The 19,263-nt window shown below is 41.8% G+C and overlaps 2 protein-coding genes and 1 long non-coding RNA gene across 5 annotated transcripts in view; 1 reads left to right on the forward strand and 2 right to left on the reverse strand.

Moving 5' to 3' along the window:
• DUS4L (dihydrouridine synthase 4 like) overlaps positions 1-2,407 on the reverse strand; it is an 11,623-nt gene extending 9,216 nt beyond the window's left edge. Inside the window, exons 1-2 of one of the 3 annotated variants that reach the window (XM_020813071.3) lie at positions 2,285-2,407; positions 137-386 (exon numbers count right to left, since the gene is read on the reverse strand). In XM_020813071.3, coding sequence (XP_020668730.3) covers positions 137-163 — 27 coding nt within the window. In that variant the 5' untranslated portion in view covers positions 164-386; positions 2,285-2,407. Of the gene's footprint in view, positions 1-136; positions 595-2,284 lie in introns of those variants that run through there. The other 2 variants (XM_078394353.1, XM_020813074.3) reach the window with 2 other exon arrangements.
• Positions 959-18,896, forward strand: CBLL1 (Cbl proto-oncogene like 1). Its single transcript, XM_020813070.3, has 6 exons — positions 959-1,695; positions 9,100-9,264; positions 11,297-11,397; positions 11,570-11,653; positions 14,994-15,067; positions 17,414-18,896. The coding sequence occupies exons 1-6, from the start codon at positions 1,683-1,685 to the stop codon at positions 18,453-18,455; spliced, it is 1,479 nt and encodes a 492-aa protein (XP_020668729.2). The 5' UTR covers positions 959-1,682; the 3' UTR covers positions 18,456-18,896.
• Positions 9,083-19,263, reverse strand: part of LOC144589525 (uncharacterized) — a 300,406-nt gene continuing 290,225 nt past the window's right edge. The window contains exon 2 of the long non-coding RNA XR_013545685.1: positions 9,083-12,263. This is a non-coding gene — a long non-coding RNA (uncharacterized LOC144589525). The remainder of the gene's footprint in view (positions 12,264-19,263) is intronic.

A 19,263-nucleotide genomic window follows, 5' to 3' on the forward strand; every position in this document is an offset into this window, starting at 1 on the left:
CATATAGCCATCAAGGGTAGTCGGTCCCACCCTGAAGTTATCTTATCTGTTTTTAAAATAGCCAGGTTAGCAGTTATCATCCCTACATCTTGGGGTAGCAAATTTCGGTATAATGGTACACAAATTTTAATCGGACCTGAATCTTCCCGGCACTTTGGTTCATTGGCTGATCCCGGAATCCAAAAGAGGGAGAGAGACCGTCTTGCCTTGATCACCCTTTCTGGGTCTCTCACGGGAAGTTGATCCAGGTTTCTGGATGTTTGGTTGCCCCTTTTTCTTCACTCTTCCCCAGGGCTGAAAAGATTTTCCACGGGTGGGTGCAAATCAGAGCACAGTTGTCCTCTCAAGTTTTCTCCAAGGCCTCTCTGTGCTCCGGTGCCACGTTCCTTGCCAGAGGAAAAGAAGAAATGAATAGAGGAATAAGAGGCTATCGACGACACGAAAAGTGTCTGCACCAGCGTGGGCGCTCAGGGTGACATATTTTGCCTTAGAAATTTGCTGCGGAAATAGATCGAGTCTGCGTCGGAAGTATCGTACATGATTGTCACTCTAATATTTTAGCTCTATAAGAGGATCGGGATAAAAACCAGTTTCCTCAATAGGGCCGCCCGTAGACTTATAAAATATACATGAACAGGCTTTCTGGCTTCCGGGTTCACTTTGACATTAATTTCCGTGAGAGAGAAAAGTCGCACCAAAATTTCTATTAAAATAGTGGAGTATCCCCAAGTTTTACTGTCTGTAAAAGACAATAATGTTAGGAAAAGAGCTTTAGCGCGCCTGCAAATAGTAGCACAAACTGAACGAATTTCTTTTTTAAAGTTCACATCTTGTGTTCTGTGGAGAAAAAAACCCTGTTCTTTATGTTATTAAAGATTTAAATGTGTAACACGGACGCATACAAGCAAAAAAAGCACATTTTCACATGCAGAATGAGCGCTTGGACTCGTTTTGGGGAACTTGAACGTATATTTGCAGAAATCTACTGTCTGGTTTGCTGGAAGAGTTTGTCAGGCTACAAATCCAAACCAGTCTCAGCCCATCCTTTAATTTTGCCTACGAACTATCGATATGACGGGAGCCAGTGTAGGGGATAGCGTAAAAGGTTCCGGAGACCTGGGTTCGAATTCCTGCTCGGCCATGGGAACTGGCGGCCGGGGGCGTGTGCGGAGCTGTTGTATATAACCACCCTTAAATATCTCACGTTATCTCGAAAACCCTATTAGGGTCGCCATAAGTTGGGGGCCAGCTGACGGCACATAACACACAGTTATCCTTCTATCTTTCAACAGAAAAAAATCAGGAAATCATGGATGACATTGGAATTTATGTTTACAGGACATGAATGCGTTTAGAATAAAATTTTCCAAGTGAAACAAGAACGAAGTTAGAAACAATGTCCTGCTATATTTTTTTAGCTTTTTTCAATAGAGAGTAACGCCGCTACTCCCCATCCCAGCTACAGGAAACGAGGTGTTTTCTTTTCCACGCCCAGCTCTCGCTTCTTTATAAAGGCACCAAGCAGTGCCCTCTCAAGGAAATGGGTCTTGTCAGTCTATCATCAACTACTGTACTTCTATAGTCTCCCTTTAACGTCTTCCTGTCGCCACCTTTCACTTCCCGGGTCACCATTCCCGGAGCACGGCGGGGACTTCCTGTCCCAGAGTCCCCCACACCGAATCATGGACCACAATGGTGAGCGGGGAGTGGGTGGGGAGCTGCATCTGTAGCGCCCTCCGCTTCCCTCCCCACCTCTAAGTTTCGCCAGACCCGACCCGGAGACGAAGAGAGGGGACCCGGGTGCTGCGGCCTGGTTGAGCCAGGCTTGGGGGGGGGGGTTGAGGAAAGGCGCGCAGGGATTTGCGGCCTAGCGGGGCCTCAGGCGGTGTGAGGTTCCGAGGCCAGATTCGCCCCTTCCTTGTGCATGAGGGTTCCTCAACTCAGTTGGATTTATTTTTCGAGGAGGCTTGCCCAGGCTCCCCGGCCTGCCTCGAGGCGGAGGCGCCGGAGAGCGGACTTCGGCAAGGGAGGGAGCGTGCCCTCGTCTCACCCGGCTGTCATGGGAACCCCACGGGGCCCCCTTGCTTCATGGCAACAGACTTGCCGGTTTCTAGCCAAAGCCCCCTCCTCCCCCGTCGTCCCCTGGGCCGGCTTTCCCCGGCTTCTGCAGAACACCAGCGTCCCAAAGGGGAGCAGTCCTTTCTTCCAGGACGGCAGGATTGGGCCTCCCCCCCCCCGTTGCCCGCTTCCCTTTTCTGCCGACCCTCCTCCCGCTGGTTACAACCTGCTTCAATGGTTTTTTCCCCGGCTCTTTTCTCGTCGCGCGGCATTTAGACCTGCTCCGCTTGCTGAGTGGAGGGAGAGAGGGCACCGCCGCCGCCGGTGTGGTTTCCTCCCAGCCGGCCTTCATCCGCTTTCACTCTCTTTGGGAGGAGGGCCAGGGCCAGGCACAGGCAGCGGTGCCTCGTTTCGGTTCTGAGAAAGTGTGAAGGAAGAAAGGAGCAGGCACTTGTCATGCCTTTGTTCGTGTTTTGCCAGTGTAGAGGTCTTGATAGTTTGGGTGGACTTGGATCTGGAAAGCAGCAGGTTTAGAACATGGTGCTCAGAAGCCAGTTAGTGAGGGACAGTGAGTGAGTGGATAACTAGGAGATTGAAGATACTTTTGGTAGCATCCATGCTAAACTATGGAATGCCCTGTTACGCGTGGCTTGTGTCGCTGCAGTGTTGAGGCACTAAACTAAGACCAACTACTTTTCCTAAGCCCTTATTCTGCTGTTTGTTGATCTCATTCTGTGGTTTTTGTTCCCAAGGGCAGATGAACTGTTTTGATAACTGTGGCTTTTAATATCATTCTCATTGCACTTTGACAGTACTGTAATATGATAATTTTTATGTTGTAAGCTACCCAGATAATTTTTGTTATAGGCTGATATAAAAATAATGTAAATAAGATTTTCTCTTTTCAGCTGTTACTTTGGGACAAGTATAATGAGCCTGATTTCCCCACAAGAGAGGGAGAATACTGTAAATCTAGAATTCTTCATGGAAATTCTGCTGTTGATAGGTTGAGAAACCTCTTGTTCTGTCTTCAACAGTGGTACAGTGACTGTGCCCATTGCCTTATTTTATCTGTAGTTGTATTCCTCCACTGAACAGAAGGTTGTACTCTATGGTCTTATAGGCCCCTTCCAACTTCATAACTGATATTAGTTTTTGTTAGTTTTTCAGTCTTGATGCTGTAAATTGCTGTGAGTGTTTTCCTTTTAATAAATAAAGTGTGTTGACAGAAACTACATTTCTTAGCTATGTTAGTTGCATAAGCACTGACATGTCCTGTCCATACTTATGTACTTCTAAAGTATGTGGCTTTAAAAAATATGTCTAGAAATATTTGTCCAATAAATTTTATATCAATATTTTTCAAAATAGGACTTTGTTCATATGCACGAGTGCCTTAAAATCCTTCATCTTATTATTTTAATCATTTATGCTCTTATTGTATTCTCATAAGCTTCTGTGTTAAAGTATCTAATAGAAGCGGATTCTGTTAACTGCAGCTGTCTCTAATCTTGGGTGACTCAATGTATTAGCAATAGTTCATGCAACTGGAAATTTCACAAAACCAAGAGTGCTGTAAAGCGAGGTTTCCCTACTGTTTGAGACAGACCCATGTAACATTTGTATACTAAATAAATGTCTGTAGCTGTGCTTATTGGCAGTTTGTCAGCATTTTGACACACAAATGAAATTTCAGTCCATAAATGAGTTTTTGAAACCTTCTCTAGTGTATTTGGATCACTTAGTATCACAGATGCTTGTGAGAATGGCTGGTGAAATTTATAGACTCTTGTGAAAGGAGTACAAGTGAGTAGAGATAGGCACAGTTTCAGCGTGGTTCATTTACTGTCCCAACAAGTGTTGAGCGATTTAGTGTCCTGTTTCCTCTGGTGGGCACCTATTCAGAGGTGGCATCCCAGCTTCCCTCTCCCACCTTCTCTGGGCACTGCCTCTGTGTGGGTGCCTGCTGGAGGGAGTAAGGTGTCAAACTGCTGAACATCTGTTGGAGTGGTAAATGAACCACGTTGAACCACCAAACTGGTTGTTCATGTCCATCTCTACAAGTGGAGCAACGTACAGATTCAAAAGGTAGTGACTAGAGAGCAAGTCTTATTAGCCTAAGTAGGCTTAATTATGAGGCAATGAGCAGAGGTTTTTGTTCTGAAGCTGTCAAATTCTTGTAATCACAATTCCCAATTTTATTTTTTAAAAGCATACTGTATTAAACATCAGGAACTTAAAACATCTGGAAATATACATCCAATAAAGAAACCTAAGCACATTCTTGCACATTCCGAATCAAACATTTATATAGAAAAAAGTTTTCAGATTTCTTCAGTGTAAACATGTTCACATTGCAGAAATGTGCAAACTATAACTTATTTGCAACTCATACTTGATGATGAGGCAGGTTTGTAGCCTTCCTTTTAGTGGGGCAGTTACAGCTGTGGACTGACTGTTTAGGGTAGGGTTGGACAAAATGTTTAGGACAGGGGTGGGCAAAGTGGGCCATACACAGTCTCAAGTCCTTTTTATACCCCCTTGCTCCCTTGAAAAATGATTTTTAAAAGTTGCTGTTTCCTAATGAAATTCAGCAGCAGACACCTTAATCTGTAAGAGGAACCTCACTAAGGTAACATGCAAGCCTTTTTGTCAGTGTAAATTTTATTTAGAAACCTTCAATTGCCGCCTTATTCCCATGTGATTGCAGATTATTTATTGTAGAGGATTATTGATTGTAGAAGATAAAAATTTACGTTATTTGAGAGCTGAAATTAACAATTAAGAAAATTAATGTCAGATTATTAGCAGTCAGAAAATCACAGATCTGACCTCTCTGGTGCTGCTGCCTTATAAATGTAAATAAATATGCATAAATACTTAAATCAAAGTTGAAATTAGTGAAAAAATTCTGATTTGAAATTTATTATGTAATTGTTGTTTAGTCGTTTAGTCGTTTCCGACTCTTTGTGACCCCATGGACCAGAGCACGCCAGGCCCTCCTATTTTCCACTGCCTCCCGGAGTTGTGTCAAATTCATTCTGGTAGCTTCGATGACACTGTCCAACCATCTCATCCTCTGTCGTCCCCTTCTCGCCTTCACACTTTCCTAACATCAAGGTCTTTTCCAAGGAGTCTTCTCTTCTCATGAGATGGCCGAAGTATTAGAGCCTCAGCTTCAGGATCTGTCCTTCCAGTGAGCACTCAGGGTTGATTTCCTTTAGATTGATAGGTTTGTTCTCCTTGCAGTCCAGGGGACTCTCAAGAGTCCTCCAGCACCACAATTCAAAAGCATCAATTCTTTGGCAGTCAGCTTTCTTTATGGTCCAGCTCTCACTTCCATACATCACTACAGGGAAAACCATAGCTTTGACTATGTGGACGTTTGTTGGCAAGGTGATGTCTGTGCTTTTTAGGATGCTGTCAAGGTTTGTCATCGCTTTCCTCCCAAGAATCAGGCGTCTTTTAATTTCGTGGCTGCTGTCTCCATCTGCAATGATCATGGAGCCCAAGAAAGAAAAATCTGTTATTGCCTCCATATCTTCCCCTTCTATTTCCCAGGAGGTGATGGGACCAGTGGCCATGATCTTAGTTTTTTTGATGTTCAGCTTCAGACCGTTTTTTGCACTCTCCTCTTTCACCCTCATTACAAGGTTCTTTAATTCCTCCTCACTTTCTGCCATCAGAATGGTATACATCTGCATATCGGAGGTTGTTGATATTTCTTCCGGCAATCTTAATTCCGGTTTGGGATTCTCCAGTCCAGCCTTTCGCATGATGTATTCTGCATATAAGTTGAATAAGCAGGGGGACAATATACAGCCTTGTCGTACTCCTTTCCCAATTTTGAACCAATCAGTTGTTCCATATCCTGTTCTAACTGTTGCTTCCTGTCCCATGTATAGGTTTCTCAGGAGATAGATAAGGTGGTGAGGCACTCCCATTTCTTTAAGGACTTGCCATAGTTTGCTTTGGTCCACACAGTCAAAGGCTTTTGCTTAGTCAATGAAGCAGAGGTAGATGTTTTTCTGGAACTTTTTTCTGGCTTTCTCCATAATCCAGCACATGTTAGCAATTTGGTCTCTAGCTCCTCTGTCCCTTCAAAATCCAGCTTGCACTTCTGGGAGTTCTCGGTCCACATACTGTTGAAACCTACCTTGTAGGATTTTGAGCATAACCTTGCTAGTGTGTGAAATGAGTGCAATTGTACGGTAGTTGGAGCATTCTTTGGCACTGCCCTTCTTTGGGATTGGGATGTAGACTGATCTTTTCCAGTCCTCTGGCTACTGTTGAGTTTTCCAAACTTGCTGGCATATTGAATGGAGCACCTTAACAGCATCATCTTTTAAGATTTTAAATAGTTCAATTGGAATGCCATCACCTCCACTGGCCTTGTTGTTAGCCATGCTTTCTAAGGCCCACTTGACTTCACTCTCCAGGATGTCTGGCTCAAGGTCAGCAACCACATTATCTGGGTTGTCTGGGATATCCAGATCTTGGTATAATTCCTCTGTGTATTCTTGCCACTTCTTCTTGATGTCTTCTGCTTCTGTTAGGTCCCTCCCATTTTTGTCTTTTATCATGTTCATCTTTGCACAAAATGTTCCTCTAATATCTCCAATTTTCCTGAACAGATCTCTGGTTTTTCCTTTTCTATTATTTTCTTTTATTTCTTTACATTGTTCATTTAAGAAGGCCCTCTTGTATCTCCTTGCTATTCTTTGGAAGTCTGCATTCAATTTTCTGTAACTTTCTCTATCTCCCTTGTATTTTGTTTCCCATCTCCTCTCTGCTATTTCTAAGGCCTCGTTGGACAGCCACTTTGCTTTTTTGCATTTCCTTTTCTTTGGGATGGTTTTTGTTGCTGCCTCCTGTACAATGTTACGGGCCTCTAGCCAAAGTTCTTCAGGCACTCTGTCCACCAAATCTAGTTCCTTAAATCTGTTATTCACTTCCACTGCATATTCATAAGGGATGTAGTTTAGATTATACCTGACTAGCCCAGTGATTTTTCCTACTTTCTTCAGTTTAAGCTTGATTATGTAATTAGCTAGCTTGAAAGAATGAATCTGATTTTTTTTAAAAAATCCCTGTTAAATCTTTCCACAGGATGAGTAATATTTTATGGGAGAAAGTGCTTCTTATATTACAAATCTTTAATTTCTCAAGTGGTGAATTACTGTAATTTCTTGAAATAGTTGTATAAAATGCTAAAAAGGAAAATAATTTAATTTGCATTTTGACCGTATCTTTTCCGTACGTACTTCCTTAGGATTACAGCCCTTGAAAAGCAGTCCTTTGCTGTTCTAAATCGTGAAATCATAGAATAATGAAGTTGGAAGGGACCTATAAGAGACCTATGCTCATTAAGCCCAATCCCCATTTTAGTGCAGGAATAGTTGCCCACTTCTGATCCAGAATATTTAAGAGCCCTCTGGCCTTCTTGGTGGCAGGCTGTTGGTCATGTTGACTGGACCTGATGGAAGGTGGAGTCAAAAAACATCTGGAAAGCTAAAGGTTGATGTCCCTGAGTTGTGTGGTTTACTAATATGTGTTAGAGCAGAATCAGGTTAAACCTATGTTAAAATATATTATAGATTGTCTTTTCTAGTGAGTTTTGTTTCTCATTATCTGTCCAAAGTAGGATAGCAATTGACAGCTTATATCATGCTTGTAGTTTCCTGCTGTGCACTGCAGATTTGAATAACTTTGTACAGTGGTGCCTCACTTAGCGACGTTAATCTGTTCTGGAAAAACCGTTGCTAAGCAAAAACATCGCTAAGCGAAATTAAAAAGCCCATAGAAACGCATTAAAACGCGATTAAAGCGTTGCTATGGGCTTATAACTCACCTTTAAGCGGAAATCCAACATAGTGCCGTCATTTTCACTGCCTCTTAAGTGAGGAAAAACAGCAGGTGGCCATTTTGTTTTCCCGGTGGCCATTCTGAAACCGCCAATCAGCTGTTTAAAAAGGGTCGCTTTGCCATGATCGCTTCCCAAAGCGAAAAAACCCCATAGGAACCATTGCTTTTGCGATCGCAAAAACTCTGTCGCTAAGTGATTTTGTCGCTCAATGGAGCGATCGCTATGCGAGGCACCACTGTATTAAGAATATCAGTTCATCTTTTGTCAGGTTTGTAACTAAGCAGACTATTGATGCCTATGTTCAAGTAGCATATAGTTCCTATAGTTAAGAGCATCAACAAATATCTAGGGCAGATGGGAGAAGAGACCAGAGTAATCAGGGTGAAATGGACAAAGGAAATTAATATGTATACATTTTTAAAAATGAGGACTAAAAGATTAAGATAAAGACTTGATAGAATAGGTGAGTTTTAAACAAGAATTTTTAGAGGTTATCTAGCCTGCCTACCTAATGTTGGTAACAGTTTTTGAAAGCAGTAGTACGCAAGTAGCCTGACAAACGCATAGCATATATTAAGAAATGGCAGCAGGATTTATGTTTAGTCTTCCTATAGCTGTTGACTAGTGGCATGCCTCTAGCTGACCTATTCTTGAAAATGTGCATATAGACTTTGTGTGCTAGAAACCATAATTTTGCTAAGTACTACCCAGTTAGGAAGACTGACCAGTTTACTGGTCAGTTGGCCACCTATTATGCCATTGTTCTTCAGGAAAGATCCTTATTAGAGATGGGTGTATTTGTATTCAGTCACTCTGCGACCTGGCAGAGAGGCTCGTCAGCCCATCTTCTGCCAGGAATGGCTAATCTATCGCTAGCAGTGGAGCGATAGGAAGGCTCCGTGGAGCTTGCGGCGGCATTGTGAGTGGTCAGTCTGGCCCCAGGTGGCCGGACCCTCGTTATCTGCACCTAATGCTTATGTGTGAGACTGCTTGCTAGTCAGAATTTTTCTGTGGAAACCTTGCAGATTGTGCTCCTCTGAGTATAAGAGCACTTTACAAGTAAATGATTACAGATGGATGTGTCATTATAACTGAAAATTCTGAAGGGAATTCAAGTGATATTTAGCATCAGGATAAATAGAAACTGATACATCTATGTTTATTTTTTCATACAGACAATGATTTGCAGGGGACAAATAGTTCTGGATCATTGGGTGGTCTTGATGTTCGCCGACGCATCCCTATAAAGCTCATCTCCAAACAGACCAACAAAGCTAAACCTACACCACCTCGTCCTGCAAGAAGTATGAACAGGGTACCATCAAAGCCTGGAGAAGAAGGTATACTGCTTTGAAAAACACTATATGGAAATATCAAAATTTTTCTGTGACTGCTGTTCATCAAAGACCCAATACATGCAAAAGGGGGATGTAGAAAACTGTTACTATTTAAATATACTTAGTACAGACAAGGATTTCTCTTCCATTTAAAAAAATCCAGATTTGATGTGATACTGACTTGACCAAACCACTGCTGTTATATGTTATCCTGGTCTTAAGTCCTGTAGGAGTTGCTATGCCTGGTTGATGTTTTTCAGTCTGTGCTGAACTTCCCAGTACAGTGGTGCCTCGCTTAACGAGTGCCCCGTTTAACGAAGAATCTGCATAACAATTTGTTTTTTGCGATCGCAAAAGCGATCGCATTGCGATGTTTTTAATGGCAAAAAATCACTGCGATGATCAGTAAGCATTTCGCTTACCGATTTTCACATAGCGATGTTTTAAAAATAGATGATCAGCAGTTCCAAAATGGCCGCCGGAATAAAATGGCCACCCGCAGTGCTTTCGTGCCTTTTTCTCGCATACCGGGCTGCGAAAATGGTGGCCGCATGGAGGATTTCCGCATAACGGTGAGTTTTTTGCCCATAAGAACGCATTAAACGTGTTTTAATGTGTTCCTATGGGCTTTTTTGCCCCGCATAGCGACGAATCGACATAGCGACAATTTTTTCGGAACGGATTATCGTCGCTATGCGGGGCACCACTGTATATGACACAATGATGTCACATTCAAATTTGGGTGGAGTTGGCTCATGCAGTAACTGCCAAGGCTGATTTGGATGTGGTGGCGCTGCGGGTTAAACCGCTGAAGCCTCTGTGCTGCAAGGTCAGAAGACCTGCAGTCATAAGATCGAATCCACGCAATGGAATGAGTCCCCGTCGCTTGTCCCACCTTCTGCCAATGTATCGGTTTGAAAGCATGCAAAATGCAAAAATGCGAGTAGATAAATAGGTACCACCTCAGTGGTAAGGTAAACAGTGACCACGGAGAATTGTCTGCGGACAAATGCTAGCTCTATGGGTTGGAAACAGAGATGAGCACTGCTGCCTAGAGTCGGACATGACTGGACAAATTGTCAAGGGGAACCTTTACCTTTACCTAAAGACCAGGTACCTAGATCAAGGTGGAAAAGTGTGTTTACATGGCCCAAGAATGAGATTTCCAGCCCTCTATTTCCCTCCATGTTTTATGGGGTTGGGGAAATACTGCTCAGAAAGTCTCCTAAAGGTTGCATATGGACATTTTGTTTAAACCCATTTTAAAATTGTTTTGTGTTTTTTTTAAATTAAATCCATTAGCCAGAGTCCTGTTACTTATACTTATTGGCATAGGTCTAGTGGCATAAATATAAGCATCAGATTGCCACTAGTTAAGAAGTTGGCAGTAATAGGCTTCTTAACTAGTGTTAATTTGCTGCTGAAATTCAGAGTATTTATTCAGTTGGATTCTGACCACTTTTCAGTTAACAAAAACCCACTGAATAACAACAACAACAACAACAACAACATTAAATATGCAAATTAGTCTTTTGGTTAAGCCTCTTTTGCCCCCACTCCACTCTACCCTGGTTAGGAGCGCAGCCATTCGGCTGCCAGGAAATCTGAAAAATGTCCCTCAGCTTCACACAGTTCAACCATCCCTGTCCTAAATCCAGTTGGTAATCCGAGCTGCAGTATGCCTATTTGATTCAGTTGTTGAATTGTGAGTCAGTATTCTTTTAAGTCTTACTGATAAGTGGATCTTCCGTAATTGGTACTGCAAGTTGAATTCAAGGCACCATATTTTAAAATTATGGATTGTATTAACAGACTGAAACATAGTACAGTGCTCTGTGTGCAGCTATATGAAAATTAGGTTAATATTTTTACTGGTCAAAAATATTCAAGTTCATGTGTTATGGATGAGTGCTTTGGATTCTACCTATTTTTCTGTATCTGTCATGAATATCTTGTTTATACACATTTAAATCATGGTAATCGTTCAGAAGAGATGTATTACAGCATTATTATACTAAAATATGTTTTACTGCAGAAGAATTTGACTACAATGAAGAAGAGCGGTATGAATGCAAAGGTGGTGATGTATTTAGTAATCAAAGGCGGTTCCCTGGACACCTTTTCTGGGACTTCAAGGTACAGCAATTGATTCTGTAATCCTGGTGGCCACATTAAAGTCATGCTAATTTAACTGCTGATTTTCAGCCATTAGAGTGTGTCCTTCTCTGGGGCAAATGAGGAGTTCAGGAGAGGCATATGTAGGTTGAAAAAAACATAATACTAAAGATTGTGATTGCCATTTTGACAGATAAATTTGCTTGGCGAGAAAGATGATACCCCAATCCATTTCTGTGACAAATGTGGGCTGCCCATCAAAATGTATGGACGTATGGTAAGTAGACTAGCATTCAACTTCAAACAATTTTACCATCCGTTGGTAGGACAGATCAGTGTTTTCCTGGTTTGATTATATGTGATTTCAGCAGGAAAGATGTAGAATGGAAGATTATTTGGTTTTTTTTCAGATGTGCCTTTCTTTTGCCTTCCTCACAAGGGTTGTAAGAGGTAAATTCGGCTGTAAAATAGTGACTGAACCAAGGCCAGTCTGACCTGAGTCAGGATCTGAATCTGGCTGTGCCCATGTTTTTGAACTGTCTGTATACAGATAATTACTTCTATCCCAGTAAGGTTGACTCATTGTTTTAATGGAATTCAACCATCTTGAGAATAGAGTTCAAATTAGAGATAATGTATATCTGATTGTAGCCCACTAAAGCAACTGAAGCTCTTTGCCAACCATTTAAGACAACCTTGAGAGTGTTCAGCAGAAGTAGGGGAACAATATGCAAATTCAGTCAGTAGGTGCATAAATAAAATGTCAAATATGTACTCCATACAGTAGATGAATGGAGAACATTAATGTTGTTGTTGTTGTTTAGTCGTGTCCAGCTCTTTGTGACCCCATGGATCAGAGCATGCCAGGCCCTCCTGTCTTCTACTGCCTCCCGGAGTTCGGTCAAATTCATGTTGGTGACTTCGATGACACTGTCCAACCATCTCATCCTCTGTCGTCCCCTTCTCCTCTTGCCTTCACACTTTGTCAACATCAGGGTCTTTCCCAAGGAATCTTCTCTTCTCATGAGATGGCCAAAGTATTGGAGCCTCAGCTTCAGGATCTGTCCTTCCAGTGAGCACTCTGGGTTGATTTCCTTTAGAATGGATAGGTTTGTTTTCCTTGCAATCCAGGGGACTCTCAAGAGCCTCCTCCAGCACCACAATCCAAAAGCATCAGTTCCTCAGCGGTCAGATTTCTTTATGGTCTAGCTCTCACTTCCATACATCACTACTGGAAAAACCATAACTTTGAGTTTGCATAGTCGGTGAAGCAGAAGTAGATGTTTTTCTGGAACTCTCTGGCTTTCTCCATAATCCAGCACATGTTAGCAATTTGCTCTCTGATTCCTCTGCCCCTTCGAAATCCAGCTTGTACTTCTGGGAGTTCTTGGTCCACATACTGCTGAAGCCTAGCTTGTAGGATTTTGAGCATAACCTTGCTAGCGTGTGAAATGAGTGCAATTGTACAGCAGTTGGAGCATTCTTTGGCACTGCTCTTCTTTGGGATTGGGATGTAGACTGATCTTTTCCAGTCCTCTGGCTACTGCTGAGTTTTCCAAACTTGCTGGCATATTGAATGGAGCACCTTAACAGCATCATCTTTTAAGATTTTAAATAGTTCAACTGGAATGCCATCACCTCCACTGGCCTTGTTGTTAGCCATGTTTTCTAAGGCTCACTTGACTTCACTCTCCAGGATGTCTGGCTCAAGGTCAGCAACCACACTATCTGGGTTGTCCGAGATATCCAATTCTTTCTGTTATAATTCCTCTGTGTATTCTTGCCACCTCTTCTTGATGTCTACTGCTTCTGTGAGGTCCCTTACATTTTTGTCGTTTCTCATGTTCACCTTTGCACAAAATGTTCCTCTAATATCTCAGATTTTCCTGAACAGATCTCTGGTTTTTCCTTTTCTATTATTTTCTTTTATTTCTTTACATTGTTCATTTAAGAAGGCCCTCTTGTCTCTCCTTGCTATTCTTTGGAAGTCTGCATTCAATTTTCTGTAACTTTCTCTATCTCCCTTGAATTTTGTTTCCCATCTCCTCTCTATTATTTCTAAGGCCTCGTTGGACAGCCACTTTGCTTTCTTGCATTTCCTTCGGTTTGGAATGGTTTTGGTTGCTGCCTCTTGTACAGTGTTATGAGCCTCTATCTAGAGTTCTTTAGGCACTCTGTCCACCAAATCTAGTTCCTTAAATCTGTTCTGCACTTCCACTGTGTATTCATAAGGGATTTGGTTTAGATTATACCTGACTAGCCCAGTGGTTTTTCCTACTCTCTTCAGTTTAAGCTTGAATTTTGCTATGAGAAGCTGATGATTAGAGCCACAATCATCTCCAGGTCTTGTTTTTGCTCACTGTATAGAGCTTCTCCATCTTTGGCTGTGGAGAATATAATCAGTCTGATTTCGGTATTGCCCATCTGGTGATTTCCATGTGTAGAATCGCCTCTTGTGCTGTTGGAAAAGAGTGTTTGTGATGACCAGCTTGTTCTCTTGACAAAACTTTGCCTTTGCCCTGCTTTGTTTTGAACTCCAAGGCCAAACTTACCTGTTCCTTTTATCTCTTGACTCCCTACTTTAGCATTCCAACCCCCTAGAATGAGAAGAACATTCTTTGGTGTCAGTTCTAGAAGGTGTTGTAAGCCTTCATAGAATTGATCAGTTTCAGTCTCCTCAGCATTGGTGGTTGGTGCATTAACTTGGATTACTGTGATGTCGAAAGGCCTGCCTTGGATTCGTATTAAAATCATTCTATCATTTTTGAGATTATATCCCATTACAGCTTTGTCACTCTTTTGTTGACTATGAAGGCTACTCCATTCCTTCTACGGGATTCTTGCCCACAATAGTAGATATGATAATCATCTGAATGGAATTCACCCATTCCTGTCCATTTTAATTCATTGATGCCCAGGATGTCAATGTTTATTCTTGCCATCTCCTGTTTGACCACATCCAGCTTCCCAAGGTTCATAGATCTTACATTCCAGGTTCCTATGCAGTATTTTTCTTTGCAGCATCGGACTTTCCTTTCACTTTCAGGTGCGTCCAGAGCTGAGCGTCCTTTCGTCTTTGGTCCAACCATTTCATTAGCTCTGGAGCTACTTGTACTTGTTCTCCGCTGTTCCTCAGTAGCATGTTGGGCGCCTTCCGACCTGAGGGGCCCATCTTCCAGCGTCATATCTTTTAGCCTTTTGTTTCTAATCATGGGGTGTTCTTGGCAAAAATACTGGAGTGGCTTGTCAATTCCTACTCCAGGTGGATTGTGTTTAGTCGGAACTCTCCACTATGACCTGTCCGTCTTGGGAGTCCCTGCACGGCATAGCCCATAGCTTCTATGAATTACTCAAGCCCCTTCGCCACAACAAGGCAGCAATCCATGAAGGATTAATGTTAGAACGGTAAAGTGATTTGGATTATTATGGCGGATTGCTTTTACCATTATCTGTTGTTTATTGCTTCTCACTGTACCAAGTACCAGTATACAGCACATTTCTAGACAATTTTAAATGATCACTTCATGATAGCCAGTCTAAATGTGCATGCATATATTACACTTTTAACTTTAATTTGCTGTTGCTGTTTCTTTCTCTGTGTTTCTTGGTTTTTCCAGATACCCTGCAAGCATGTATTCTGCTATGATTGTGCTCTTTTACATGAAAAAAAAGGTGACAAGATGTGTCCAGGGTAAGTTTACAATTATATTCAGACCAGGGGTAGGGGAATAGTTTGCTCTCTCTTTTCAAATGTTACCTCACTTGATTCTATCTGTTCCCATATTGAAAATGTTATGTGTGAATCAACTCTCAATTTAGTGGGGATAGAAGGAAGAAGATTCTTGAGGCCAAATCAGGTTCTCTGTCAGGATAATTTTATACACCTACAAGTTAGTTCCAAATTACTGTCAATGATTAAAGAGTTATCCAATTCATCAGTTATATCACATACACAATAGTAGTTTGTAATAATTAGATTAGGTAGTGGTAGACTCCACGAATATTAAGAGTGATAATTTCTACATTATCTCTTTCATGATATAGTTTTATTTATTTTAAGTACTTTATGGCATCGTATTTTATTGACATCCAAAACCTTTTTTATCACAAGGAAGAGCTTTAATAGTAGTCATATTCTTCATCATTATATGCGGTCATATCAGTTCCAACTGATGACAACCCTAGTTATAGAATACTCAAAATTTAGTGTGTTGTTCTTCTGGGGTTGTGCTCTGGGACTATTTAGCTTACACAAGACCGTGCAGTGTAGTTATGGTCTTACAAGACACAGTGTGGAATTAAAACTTCCAACCTCCAACTCTACTCTCAGGCTCATCATCTCATTGAGCGCTCTGGCTAGCTTGCAAAGCATGAATTAACTGCATTTGTTTGGTTCTTGTGATTCATGAAATACTGAGAAATTAATTTGATTTAATTATGGAGTCTCATGGGGTAGTGGTGAAAAACTGCAGCACTGCAGTCAATACTCTGTTCATGACCTGAGTTTGATCCTGACAGGCTCAGGTAGCCAACTCAAGGTTGACTTAGCCTTCCATCCTTCTGAGATTGGTGACTGAGTACCCAGCTCACCGGGAGGGGGTGGGGGAAGCAATGTGTAGCCTGCATAGCTAAATTGTAAAACTGCCCAAAGAGTGCTTTAAGTGCTAAGGGGCAGTATACAAGCAGCATACTTTGCTTTTACTTTTTCATTACCTTTTTGGGGAATTTTGCATAGAGGTTAATAATAGATAGACTTGCTCATTTTCTATATTGAAAACCCTAGAGTCAATTATCTGAGCCACTTAGGATGAATTTTCAAAATAATTTTGTTTGGAGAAACTTATCAATAAGGTGCCTTTTGCTTGCTGATTTTTTATAGTGACAGTCTTGGTGATTGCTCCTCCTATGGATACATTCTGAACCTTCACGTTTCTTTTAAAATAGATTCCCCATGGGGTACATTAAATGATTGATTCATCCCACAGGGTGAAATCCTGTTGGCATAACTTTATGCTGTGCAACTTGAATAACATCATTCGGCTGTGGCAGTAAAATTTAATTTTATATAATAGAAAGTTTCCTATTCCTCATACCTTCAGGTTCTCAGGCCCTTAGAGCTCCCTTTTGACTTGGAGAAGCCTTGGGTTAACCTTGGTACCAGGTGTTGGGGAGCCTTTAAGAGCTGATAATGGCCACTGTTGCCTTCTCCAGATTGAAAGGGAACCTTGGAACATAAAGAGGTGTGTGTGGATAAGGAAGGTTTCAATTAAATTAAATGTTACTGTCACAGACTGATGACATCACCCTAGTTCTGTAGTGTAAAGTTAAGCTGCCAGGATTTCAGCCACAGCGTCATAAAGGTTTGTGAAAATTTTACCTTTACATGCACTGTTGTCCTGAAAGAGTTATTGAACTATTGATACAATTTATCAAGGTAAATTGATAGTTGAGGAAATTGAAGCGGTTTTCGTTCTGAACATAACTTGGCAAAATGCCAAGTATACCACCCATGTAAAACGAGAAGTCCACAACTGGTGGACTGTGTGCAGCCCTCCAACCAGGTGAATCACCTGTAGAGCCCTCTAGGAGCCAGTTCACCTTGAAAACAAGGTGTGCATCTACCACATGCCTTATTTCAATGTAAAATACTGTATATCTTGGTGAAAAATACATATATATTTTTAAAAAAGGAGTGACCTTTTAGTTATTCCTAATTTTGGTATGCGAGCGAATTGCACAACTGTAGCAAGTCCTGAGGTTGGAAAATTAGCCCCTGGATTTGCTGAACTTGCCCACCCCAGCATATAAGGTGACATACTTATTGCAACATGTGAATTGATTCTAAGGGAGAAAAAGTGTAGATAAAATCAGGATATTTATCCCAGAGAACAATAATATATTATAATGTGAAAGAGTTAATGCTTAGTTTTTCTAAATTTGGGAAAGCAACAGCTTTTTAACCATTTTGAAATGTTTCTTCGCAATTTTGCAGCAGTGTCTATATATCACATTCATGTTTCTTTCTTTCCTAATCCAGCTGTAATGAGCCTGTGCAGCGAATTGAACAGTGTGTACGAGGGTCTCTCTTCATGTGTAGTATTGTACAAGGGTGCAAGAGAACATATTTATCCCAGAGAGACTTACAGGCTCACATCAACCATCGCCATATGAGAGCTGGCAAGCCAGTTGCACGCCCTCCGATCGAGCCTGTTCATCCTCCTATAGCTCCTCCTCCTGCTGAAATCCCAGAGCGGTTCATAATGCCACCTGACAAGCATCATCTGAGCCACATTCCACCAAAACAGCACATCATGATGCCACCTCCGCCGTTGCAGCATGTGCCACACGAGCACTATAACCAGCCACATGAAGACATTCGTGCATCCCCAGCGGAGATGTCCATGGCTCCTCCTCCCCCTCGCTCAGTCAGTCAGGACACCTTTCGCATATCTACAAGAAAACACAGCAATCTTATAACTGTCCCTATACAAGATGATTCAAGCGCTGGTTCACGTGAACCACCTCCACCAGCCCCAACACCTGCTCACCATCATCCTGAGTACCAGGGCCAACCAGTGGTATCCCACCCTCATCATATTATGCCACCACAGCAACATTATGCACCACCCCCTCCTCCACCTCCGCCAATAAGTCATCCCATGCAACATCCTCCCCAGACAGCAGGTACTCCTCATCTGGTTTATAGCCAAGCTCCACCACCTCCAATGACCTCTGCTCCTCCACCAATCACCCCTCCTCCTGGACATATCATTGCCCAGTTGCCTCCATATATGAATCACCCTCCACCTGGACCACCACCACCTCAGCATGGTGGCCCACCTGTAAATGTAAATGCACCCCCTCCCCATCACTATAACCCTAATGCTTTGCCAAAGTTCAGTGAAGACCAAGGAACTCTCAGTCCTCCGTTCACTCAGCCAGGGGGAATGAGTCCAGGCATATGGCCAGCCCCAAGAGGGCCACCACCGCCACCAAGAATGCAAGGTCCACCTTCTCAGGCTCCACTTCCTGGACCACACCACCCTGATCAAGCCAGATACAGGCCATACTATCAATGATGTTAATAGTAACTTGAACTAAAGTATGATATAGGAAAGATAATATTCTAAACAGACGCCTTTTAATGATGCTGACTGTTTGGAGATTTTTTTTCTTTTTCTGTTTCACTTTGTTTATTTCAAAAAAACCGGTGACTTTAAACACTCTGGGGGACTTAAACCTTAAGATAAATTTTTAAAACCTTGATCGTAGAACTCTTGACACCTGATATACCATAGTACTAAGTGGTTCTGTAGTTGACAGCTATGTTTTAACAGACATAGTATCCATAGTCTGGTTGAACTACCCCAGAGGTGAACATTTGTAATATTTCCCAAACAACCAAATACTTATTGTACCACCTTAAAGTATTTTTGTTAAATTCAATGGTTAGATTCATTTGTGATAACGTTTTCTTTTTTGTCAGCCTGTGTATAATTAAATTTAAAACATGGTAAAAACGTTTGCTTTTTTTGTTTAAACTTAAATTTATTGTTTGGACTGGAGTGGAAAGTAGGAATAATGGATTTGCTTTTAAGATTTTTCACTCAATCGTATCATTTTCATGTTTGTAATCTTTGAGAGAAAAATAGATAAACTAGTTCCTTTGAATGGATTTAAAGCTACTTACTGAGAAAGGAAAAAAGTTGGGTGTCACGAACATTCCCTCTAGTTTTTGGCGTTGCTGCTTGAAACCAGAACTAAATGAGCAAGTACATTGACTGCCAGTGCATATCCCCGATAGAGCTCTGCGCATGTGCAACTACACTCATAATATATGCAGTTAAGCTGTGATTTTATCTGGGAATGATTCTTATATTCAGTGGG

Source organism: Pogona vitticeps, chromosome 5, assembly GCF_051106095.1.
Source record: "Pogona vitticeps strain Pit_001003342236 chromosome 5, PviZW2.1, whole genome shotgun sequence".
Lineage (NCBI taxonomy): Eukaryota > Metazoa > Chordata > Lepidosauria > Squamata > Agamidae > Pogona > Pogona vitticeps.

What these genes read in the sequence shown, in the direction of transcription:
- CBLL1 (XM_020813070.3), top strand. An exon ending in TCAAAATGTATGGACGTATG is followed by an intron (nt 11,654 to 14,993) that starts GTAAGTAGACTA and finishes TGGTTTTTCCAG; the next exon opens with ATACCCTGCAAGCATGTATT. An exon ending in GGTGACAAGATGTGTCCAGG is followed by an intron (nt 15,068 to 17,413) that starts GTAAGTTTACAA and finishes TTCCTAATCCAG; the next exon opens with CTGTAATGAGCCTGTGCAGC.